The sequence below is a fragment of the Bidens hawaiensis genome, unplaced genomic scaffold, assembly GCF_021521415.1.
Source record: "Bidens hawaiensis isolate Kalapana, Puna unplaced genomic scaffold, B.hawaiensis_p1.1 tig00027291_1, whole genome shotgun sequence".
NCBI lineage: Eukaryota > Viridiplantae > Streptophyta > Magnoliopsida > Asterales > Asteraceae > Bidens > Bidens hawaiensis.
The window spans coordinates 257,568-269,010 of NW_027494402.1; the positions used below are offsets into that span (position 1 = coordinate 257,568).

The window sequence follows — 11,443 nt, forward strand, 5'->3', positions numbered from 1 at the left end:
TGGCTTAGGAATAACAAAGTCAAATAACACATTATAAACTTGAACCTCTACTCTAGGTTACCTCAGCAAACACCGCAACGTTCGACTTAGTTAAATACCCGTAAATATACACATAAGGTCGTACTCCCTGCAGGAGAGTGTCCTACGACCAAGGGTGGTGCGATCATGCCCATACATCGCATAGTACCACTTATGTAAGGATCCAGACATACGTATACCACAGCCTGAGGGCTAGGTTTATACACATAGTTATAACGGTTTTAGAAACACATAGTTCCTCGTAAACAATTTCATATAACAAGTTTGACTCATTTGAAAACAAGTTTAAAAGTTTGGGGGCGTATTCACCTTATCTCTTTAAGATCGGCTTCACTCACCGTCCAAGGGTCTTTCCCTTCTTTATCTCGCACCTAAAGTACGAGTATAAATATTTGTTAGTCGGATACACGATCCGACTTAAGACCTTTAGTCTTATTTTATATCTCAATCCTCGATTGAACCTTTAGTTCAATTCTTAGTTACTTGAAAACCTTTAGTTTAAAAGTAGATTATAAACCTTTAGTTTATAATAAAAACCCGACGTTTCTTCTTCTCTAAGAAACGTAATCTTTTTCTTTTATTATTTAAGAATACTCTTTATTCATTAAATAATATTTTCATAACAAAGAATATATACATATATACTTACACACATATATATGTAATCACAATATTCAATATTCATTCTTTTATTCATTTCTTTGTTATGTTTTCTTTTCTTTTATCGAGGTATCGAGTATAACCTCGACTTAAGGCCAAAGCCTTGTATAATGTTATATTATATTGAATTGTCGTTACGCCTAACCTCGTTGGCGTTTAGAAATCCTAGGGACTTGAACAGCACTCCAACGCCGCTTGATCTCTTTGGTCGTCAAACGATAATGCCAACTTCAACACTCGTCGACACGCTTTACGAGATTCGTCATCATTACGCCAAACACCTTCTTGGTATGTGGGTGGAGGGTGGCACGTACTTCGAGGAAACGTTATACACAAACGAAGGCTCGAGACACGTTTCTTAAGGAAATATGGCACGTTTATCGAGGTGGATTGTGAGTCGGGTTCTCGGGTTTTAGAGAGATGTTAGAGAGAGACTTGAGAACTGATTTGTTGGATGCCAAGAATGAAACCCGGACCTTGCTATTTATAGACATTATTTTGGACCCCATCGCGGTACGCGATGGTTCCCTGAGCAGACCTATCGCTACCGCGATATAGGTCTGCTGACTCACAGCGTAGACCTGCCACGTGTTGACATGTGGCAGGCTCCGCTCCACGTGGCAGCAGTGTTGCCACGTGGTGACACGTGGCAGCACCTAGTGCCACCGTGTGCCACGTGTCACAACATGTCAGAAGCTCCATCGCGGTACGCGATGGGCTTCTCCTTTTGTCCATCGCGTAGCGCGATAGGACAAGAAATCAGATTTTTCATTTTTAACCCTTAAGTTTAGAATTTGACAATTTTAGTCCCTATACTTTGGAAAGTTGATACTTTGAACTCGAAATTTTCACGATGTTACAAAATAAATTATTTATATGGAGTTTGGAGATTCTAACTCATTTTGCTTACATTTCTTTACACTTTGTAAGGAATGTTTAATTCCCTTTAACACCAAGGGGTTTGAGTAAACTCATTCCAATTTTATTCATATCTTAACCAAATATGTCATTCTTAGGATTTTGGATCTAAATTGCAATGAATTATACGAATCAAATAGGTTTCTCATAAGAAAATATGTTAGGAATGAGATTCATAATCCGAAGAGGTTAAACCATGTGCAGTCAATACTCTTTACATTAGGGCGTTACTTTTACCACACATGGCGCCTTAGTCAGCAATGAGACGTCTTACGAAAAATGGTGTAGACGTGTAGTGGTAAAAAGCCATTGCAATTGTTACTCAATTATTATAAATTAAATTAAATATAAATGACATAAATATTTGATTGGTTGGAGTTTATGGGAAAAAAACCTGATTGGCTAGAGGATTAAAGGATGTAGCCGTTTTGTAGGAAACGTTGGTGGCCAAAACTCAGCCCAAAACACCCCCAAGAGTGGTGAAGTTTTGGAGGGGTTTTGAGGGTGAGAAACACCCGCTACGGATAGTATTATAGGCCATTTAATGATGCATGGCTTCTAAATTTTCTTACCAACCAATTTATTACGTGTATAAATCCGTTTAATTGGCTTGGAAATTCCACAAATTGTATTAACCAATTTATTTGCATTTACTTTTTCCTTTGATAAGTTTAATTCTAAAAGTTAACGAGGATGTTTATTGTTTACGTATACGTTGTTGATTTTACATTTCATTTAGATCAGACTATTAGTCCTATTCAAGTTTTTTTATTCTTAAAAGTAAACGCCAATCTACAAGAAAACATGTAAATGTTAGACTATATATAATGGGCTAACGTCCATAGTCATCTCATTCTATTAACGCTTCCACACGCTACCTCTATTCCTCATTTTTGTTGGTGTTGCCCCTTCTCTATGACGGTGACCGCATCAACATTTTGATGGGGGCGTGCGGTGTGGCCCTCATCTTCACGCACATCATAGCATTTTTTATTTATTTAATTTAAACATTATTTGGCTAGTGAAACCATTACATACTATACTATAGTGAAAGTGGTTAGTGAAACCCCCCACCCAAGTGGCAGGGCATTTTCCACTTTTTAAGGACATTGCACATGGTCTGAGCATGACCAACGCAATAGCATTAGGACTTGACGATATTGGCAGGATCCAAACCCCAACAAAATAGTTATACACGATTATTCCAGTTATGGATAACATGTTGTAGTTACCCCCTACCCGTGGGCATGGTGGTTAGATTGTTAATTTACTAGGTTAGATCCCGTGTTACACACGAGTAGAAATATATAAAACATCATACATATTTTAATGATTTGTAAACGTCAGATAATCTGACATTATTAATATAAGGTATCACATTATTGTTTTAATTAAAAGAATCCAATATACAAAGACAAACAGAGAAAAATGACAATTTAAAACATAATTCTAACTTATACCATGAAACAAAAAAGACATTAATTAAAACTTCATCATCTACTGAGTCATATATTGTAAACTATGTAGCATAAACATGTAGATGTTGTAACATAAGTTGCGTGTTATAAAAACTATTTATATTGAAATTATAAAACGTATAAGTACACAACATAAAGAATGCTACAAATATGAATATAAAGATGAAATATAACAATTATAATTTTTATCAAAACGTTGAATAAAACAATAATAAAATCCAAACCTCGTGACTTAAACCACCATTTCAGTCCAAACATCTAGTCCAAACATTCATAAATACTTTCCCAAAATTCAAAAAATAAACAAATAAAAAAGTCATAAAATTTTAGAAAATAACAATTAAGACAATTAATTGCCTTTATTACTCAGTAAATTGTGATTATAACTATTTAATTTGAAACCTTCCCCAACTTAGAATTTATTGTTTAAAATTAAATTGTTTATTAGGTGAATAATGTATTTATAGAAATTGTATACTTGACATCATATGTGGATAACATAGTTAAAAGATATATGAAAAATATATTATTTTAATAGTATAGGTAGATGCGTTATAAACTTATAGTTTGTCAAATTGTTAACTACAAATGAATTACAACATGCTTTTTTTTTTAATTTTGGTCCAATAAATTATAAAAGTCATAGCGACCGTCCCCATTTTTTAGGCCTCCCAATGTCTCAAAACTTTTTTTTTAAGAATCGGCCCAACCCATTATGCAAGTGTATACACCGAGAATAAAGAATATATGTGAAATACTGACAATCATCATCATCATCGTACTCAGTATATCCCACCAATAGCAATGCTATGGTAGGGTCTGAGTAAAGTAAGATGTAGACAGTCTTACCTCTATCTCATAAGGATAGAGAGGCTGCTTCCGGTGAGACCCCGGCTCGATAGTAGTTTTGCATCAAGCCTTGGACATAAGGCACATAGCACTCAATCATCGGGACACCGGGTGATTGGTGCATGTGCCCTTGTCTTTCGGCTATCAACGCCACCACATAATGCCTGATTAACCTTCCGCCACTTTTAACGTTATTTTCACGAGATTAGTTAATAACGTCAAAATTAGTGCAATTTTACTTTTGCCCACCCGAGGGTTCACACATATATACATTATATGCGCGCACCGCAAGCAGGGCGTATGTGAAATACTGACAATATAAAGTAATATTTCAATCTCCCTTTTTTTTAACAACCAACGAATCTTTTAAATTGACTGCTACCTAATTGACAACATTATGATACGCTCTCATTTCGATCAATGGAAAACCCTCATTTGAGGCCAATGCTCGTGAACACTCACTCAAAGACACGACAATGTGGTAACTTAAAACTCGTTCCATTCAAGAATCCAGCAAATAGACCCTGGCAACTCACTTAGTCTTCTATAATAATCTGTTGCCGTCGAAACTGACTGATCGGGTTTAATCTTTCTTTTACTTACGTACAAGTGTACTACTACGCCTAAAAAATCCTAAGATTTTATTACATGGTCGACCATTTATGACACAACACCAGCATTATCTCCAACCTTAACTTGCCATTGGTCATCTCGATTCTTCACGATATGAATTCAAACACCGCGGGGTCCACAAACTCAATTCATAACCGTCCAAGTCCTCTTCATCAATCAGATTCTGTGGATCAAAAACACCCGGTACTTCATTCCCATTAACACCCGATATCGTCTGTTACATCCACTATCACAAAACCCAACAACACAACATAACATAGATCACACTGTTGTGTTTTATGAACATGTTTTCTCGAGTTCCAACAACCAATCAAACTCCAACAGCAACTAATTACTGTTGTAACAAACTTATTGTTGGATTACCGGAAATATTATTATCTAGTAAAAGGAAAAATGTTATTAGAAGAAGAGCAGTGAATGTGAGAGCTACGGTTGAGAGAAATAGTAGTGATGGGATCGATACCGGAGAACGAAAGACCGGAGTCACCGGGTTTTCGGGTTCTACGATGGAGGTTACTACATTTAATCAGAGCTTTCAAGATGCTGAGTTCCCAGTTTGGGACAAAATTGGAGCTGTTGTTAGACTCAGCTACGGAATTGGTTAGTTTTCGCTTTTAATTTCACTATAATAATATATTTATTAGCGTCATACGTGCACAAATAACTATAGTAATTATGTTAACAGTTTGAGCTAGAGTAATTATATTACTTTACTTTATTTTTGTAGTGTAATCCTGTAGTTTAAAGTTTTACTCTAGCGACGCAGCTTATTACCTGTTTACCTTTTGTATCGACGTAAACACTACCTTTTAATGAAATATATTGAAATTTCTAGTGATTTATTGTTTTAGTAGAATAATAGGTTAATTTTATTTATAGTTTTATACTGAATCCCAACCATATATTATATGTGGGAAAAGTTTTGTTAAATATTATTTAAATAATATATTAGTTGTCGCGTGCTATTCTTTATAAGGTAAAAGAATTGTTAATAGTTTGTTGACCCAATATATGATTGGATGTATTAAGTATTAACTAATTTAGCTTAAATATGCTCCCATCCAAAGTAGTTGGTTAACCAAACTATCTTTTCCAGTAGCTGAATAAATCGAACCATTTATAAAACCCAAAATATCGGGTATAGGTCCATTGTTAGGCATAAAAGTATTGTTAATTTGTTATTTGTTAATCAGATATCAATTTCCAAAATTAGCCACTTTTTAATATTCCACTTGTTTTCAAGTAAAGATTATCAACTTGGACAACCTTTGACTTGCAACTTTTAAGTGATTAATGCCCATGAATCCATATAGGATTAATTTACAAATTATGTTATTAACTAACTTTGCAACTTTTATTAATATTAAGTTATGAACTCTATGAAACATGAAAACAGGCATCTATGGGGCAATGGGTTTGGTTGGTAACTTCATATGCTCGACAACAGGAATCGACAGTACGGGTGGATACTCACCGTCTTTAGACGCCATTGTGCAAGGACTCGGATATGCTGCTCCACCAATTATGGCCCTTCTGTTTATACTAGACGTACGGTGAATTTGTTAACGTAATATTTATATTATTATTTTTTTGTTTATTTTAAATATTTTTATAGATGATTAGAGATCCTAAAGTTGCTGGTATATGCAGGATGAAGTTGTGAAAGTGTCGCCTCATGCTCGTGCAATACGAGATGTCGAAGATGAGGAGTTAAGAAGCTTTTTCTATGGAATGTCTCCATGGCAGTTTATAATGATTGTTGCAGCAAGCTCTGTTGGTGAGGAGCTGTTTTACCGAGCTGCGGTTCAGGTGAGTCATGGAATATTAGGAAACTTAACACTCGTGTGTTTTGTTTTTTTACCATTTTTTTTTTAAATCTTAATTTGCATTTATGTAGGGTGCATTAGCAGATGTGTTTTTGAGGGGGAACGATTTAGTCTCGAATGCATCCGGAATGGCTGCTCTGGTATGATCACTCCAACTTTTCTTGTTAAAATTTTACTGCAGATATCTGACCCGTTAATCTTTGACTTGTAGACTGGGGTGCTGCCTCCATTTGTGCCCTTTGCTCAAGCATTTGCAGCGGTTATTACAGCTGCACTAACGGGCTCACTTTATTATGTTGCCGCGTCTCCAAAAGGTTTGTTGACTTTGTTCTTTTGTGTCTTTTAAGCTCTCGTTTATTCATTTTTGTTAACATGTTTTTTCTTGTTTTGGCTTCAGATCCTACTTATGTTGTAGCACCCGTTTTGAGTTCATGTTCTGGTCGTCAAGAAATGAAGAAGCTTTTCGCAGGTATCACGTTTCACCATTTTCCCATTCTACCCTTCATGTTGTGACGAAACGTTTTTGTCCATTACTTATGGGTCTATAAGACGTAACCCAAGTTATGCATTTTTAAGTTGAGCCTATTTATAGCCCGTTTGTCATTTTTAGCTGGTTCAAGTACGAGTCTGCTAGCTTTTAAGCCATTTTACTATTTTACCCCTTTAGTTGTATTCCTAACTTATATATTTACGCGTTCTATAGCTTGGTATGAAAGGAGACAAATGAAGAAAATATATTCACCATTACTTGAAGGTCTTCTAGCTCTATACCTTGGTTTTGTATGGATTCAGGTAACCCAAACTTAAGAAATTATGATTATAATTTTTTAATAACATATGAAACTATATAATTATCTTGTGCATACATATACATGAAATGTAGTGTCTAAGCTTATGATGATAACATAAATGGTGTTGCATTGTTCTTGTTCATATTGTAATACATACAGAAATATACAATCTTTATATTTATTGTAATGACCATATTGTCCTCGTGGCAGACGAACAACATTCTAGCGCCAATGATTACACACGGGATATACTCTGGCACGATTCTTGGACATGGGCTATGGAAGATTCATGATCACCGACGAAGATTACGCCAGCGAATTCAGAAGCTTAATCTTGGAAGAAAATAACTCAAGAAATCTATAAATATAAGTATAGGCATAAAGTTATGGTATTAGTGGTTTTGGGCTATTATGGGCCTGTTTTTCAGTTGTGGGTTAGGCCCATATCTAGATATATATCCTTTTGGATGAAAGAATGATTGTATATAACAATATAACTATACAAGTAATAGTAAACAGCTACAGAATGTTATGAATATAAATAATTATACAAAGAGACTGTTTTAATTTTGTTATCAGCAAATCTATACATTTTGTACCCAAAGTCATGGTGTGATGAGCTATAATGAATATGTACCCAAATAATTTTAAGCGTTAAATTTGATTTATTGTTGTAATTTTAACTTTGCGAACTTTTCTTTGTAGTTAGGACTCTCTCTGAGAGAACCTTCCTCGTTGGCATCCTATTTTGGGATCAAGTCAAAATAATATTAAAACAAGGTGATCAAGATGAAATCTTACTTAGTCATCTTTGGTTTAAAGATTAATGATTTTAACTCGTGATATTACGTACACAACATTTATTTAAGCACCGTCAAATTATATACAGAAACAAATGTCTACTTTTCTAAATTAATTATTAATCATTAAATTACAAAGTCCAAATGGAGAGCATTTGATCACCTAAACACTATCCAATTTTAGTGGACTTCTCATGTAACGTGAGAATGACATTTTCCTAAGTTTCATAGGCCAAAATTATGGTGGAAATATGCCATAAATATATCGAATGACATTTTCCTAAGTCTCATAGGCCAAAACTATGGTGGAAAATTACCCAATATATCCTCTCTTTATTTTTTAAGGGGAAAATTACATTAAAATACCTATGCTAGTAAGGAATCAGGTAGGATGAAACATGATCCAATACAAAACATTACCCGTTACAACAGACTTTAAAAAAAAAGGTAACAATACTACAAGATAAAAATACATGATAAATAATGGTGTGGGTCAAGATAAAAAAAAGGTCTAGAAAGAGCAAAACAAAATATGATATCACATGAAGTTATGGACTGGCCCGACTACCCGCAACACTATGTCCAAATACAAAACGATCTAATCAACATCCGATAAATTCAAACTCCAACATTCGATACTTTTTTTTTTTCAATTTTAGTTTTATCTTGCTCTAGTAATGTAGAACGTAAAGTGTTGCCATCTTTTCTCACCCAAAAGTTCTACATATCTTTAAGCCCACAAAGAAAATATTCAATCCATTTGTCTAACTATGTGAGAGAAAATTAACCTTGAACTTTTCCACTAGGATCTCTATAATGCCAGTTATTTTTAAATGTTAATCCATTATTTGTCGATGAGCCAACACGATCCTGCCTCAAGAAACTCGATTCATGACAACGACACACTTTTTTTTTAATTCTTTCACAAGTATAGATGTGGAAAGTTTAGACAATGAAGCAAAATTCTTACAAACAAAATTCATTTTTTTGAAAAGCCGAATATATAACAAAAACAAGATAACCCAAGCAAGAAACTAGGCCTTAACTTACAACTAACTACAAGAAAATAGAGAAAAGAATACAACATACCCAAAAACAAAACAGAAACACAAAACCGATTACACTGACAGTTTATCTATCTTGAAGCTCCACCAACATTCGCAATCCATCTTCAACCTTTTGTTTCATTAGATAAATAATCTACATATGATCTTTTAATATAAACAAACCTACAAACTAAATTATAAACTCAGGATTTTTCATGTGGTGATCAATCATGATTCATTGATTCATCTATCTGAACATGAAGTGTAACGGAATTACAGCGTCATAAGATAACGATAAACAAACTAATGATAAAACACCAATAACCATCCTTAAAATTGAAACTAAAGACGAAATAATAACTACCAAATCAAATTTAAAAATAAATTATAAATGAAATAATAATAATTATAATGGATAATAAACTCAAGTAACATGACCGCTCAAACTAGACGTTCTGAGTAACATGTAGCTTTAACGAAGTATAATGAATTGGGCGTATGGAGAATTGGTCAAAGTATATTCTAATTACGACATATGTAATTAAACAAACAATACGATAGAGGGAGAGAGTAAACATATATGATATCACAATCAATATATCATGAACAATTAATATAACAATTGTCGTTAAAATTAAAGAACAACATAATTAAATTTATGTGTTGTATGAAAAAAAAAATACAAGAGTATTTATTTACCCACGAAAAATACAAGTAACTTAGACAACAACAAATTAGAAATTAAACAAATCTATTCTTCGTGTGTATGGTAACTATAATGTTATATTTATTATAAGAAAAAATAATTAACCAGATAATTAATTAATTAATTAAATAATTTGGCTAGTAATCTTGAGCATAGAAATCAATAATTTCCTTGAGATTGAGGTTGAATAAAGATGATGAATCATTATGCATCAACCATAGCATGTGTTCAAACAAGATGGCATCCACATCCACATACAACAATCTCTTCTTTTGCAAATCAACCATAAATTTTGACGATGATGACGACGACGAATGTTTGTTCTTATTATTCGCTAAATCAATCAAAACCCGAAACGGGTTTTCATCTAATACAAATGGATCCACCAAAAACTCCTTTTTTTCCTTCCCTACCACCACGGTGATTGGATCTTCCGAACCCGTAAAGAAGTCGTTGGTTAGCGGTTGATATCCTAGCCGCTGGCGGCAGCAAGCGCGGCTAAAGATTGATACGGGTAGAACCAAGCAGTCCATTTTGAGAGTTACGTGCGATATGAAAGGCTAATAATTTTGTATGTGTGTGTTTGTGAATGAAAATATGAAATGAACGTGTATGTGTAGGTGTGTTAATTTATAAGGTTTTTGGTAGTGGACAAAGTCAAAGTTTTTATTTTATTATTTTATATTTTTAATTTTATAAAGAGGTTGTGAAAGTGGTGTTTGTATGGTAGTGGTTGAAGGTGAACATGCCAACCAAACGGCTAATAATGATGTAGAGATGTTAACAACAATGTTGGTTTCCTGGTAATTAAAGCATATGTAGCCGTTGGGGTTTTGCCTACAAAGGAATTAATTATTGATAATGAAATAAAGTGATAAGAACTTTATTTAATATAATATTTATTGGAATCATGGATATATTTTCTTATGTGATAATGGAATATATGATACTCTTGTTGCATAGGGTTGGTGACTTGGTTTATCAACAACCTACAAACTTTGATTTGGAAGATCTTTGTGGACGTGGAAGAGAGGATGTCGTGTTCATAATTTCATATCTAGGTCCATGATGATTTTTGGTTCGTCGAGCTTTTTGTTAGTAAAGTTGAGGTTGCGGGTCATGGGTCGCTGATGCTAATTTTTACATTGAAAGTTACTAAATAAAATGATTTGTAAGCATGGATTAAAAGTTCAACATTTTTTGAAGAAGCAAATTAAATTTAATTGTATTTTGTTATAAGATAATTTTTCATAAGCAACCACTAACCACCAAATATTTGAGACTATACTTCTAATCAAAGACAATTTTAAATCTTACAATTTAAGAGGGAATGTCAAAATCAGAAATTTTGATTAAAGAAATTCTTAAAATAGAAATTTATTCTTATTTTTTAAACTAACGATGGCTAATTACATATTGACACAAAAAATAGTTGGGCTCTATTAGGCACCATTTGGACAGACACAACAATATAAAAAAACTGATTTGGCACAATCGTATTCTAACACGGGCCATGATCAGGTTACCAAAAAATCTAAAGGAATATGAGTTGCCTAAGGGGATGCTTGGTTCTGCCTAAACAAAATTGATGTTTGAATCTCAATATCTACGCATGAACGGATTCAAGTCTGATGGGTTCTATAGGTGCCTCCTTAGTTATAAACCCCTCCTCTTCTTCTTTAGAGCCAACCTAACAC

At 33.8% G+C, this 11,443-nt stretch overlaps 2 protein-coding genes across 2 annotated transcripts; one reads left to right on the plus strand and one right to left on the minus strand.

The window, feature by feature from the left end:
• The first annotated feature begins 4,690 nt into the window (after positions 1–4,690).
• On the plus strand, positions 4,691–7,760 carry LOC143575060 (uncharacterized). Its single transcript, XM_077059520.1, has 8 exons — positions 4,691–5,177; positions 5,974–6,125; positions 6,228–6,386; positions 6,475–6,543; positions 6,615–6,717; positions 6,801–6,872; positions 7,107–7,195; positions 7,405–7,760. Exons 1-8 carry the CDS (start codon positions 4,856–4,858, stop codon positions 7,540–7,542), a joined length of 1,104 nt encoding a protein of 367 aa, XP_076915635.1. The 5' UTR covers positions 4,691–4,855; the 3' UTR covers positions 7,543–7,760.
• Positions 7,761–9,559: 1,799 nt separating this feature from the next.
• Positions 9,560–10,871, minus strand: LOC143575075 (uncharacterized). The gene has a single exon (XM_077059530.1). It carries the CDS (start codon positions 10,277–10,279, stop codon positions 9,884–9,886), a length of 396 nt encoding a protein of 131 aa, XP_076915645.1. The 5' UTR covers positions 10,280–10,871; the 3' UTR covers positions 9,560–9,883.
• Positions 10,872–11,443: the final 572 nt, after the last annotated feature.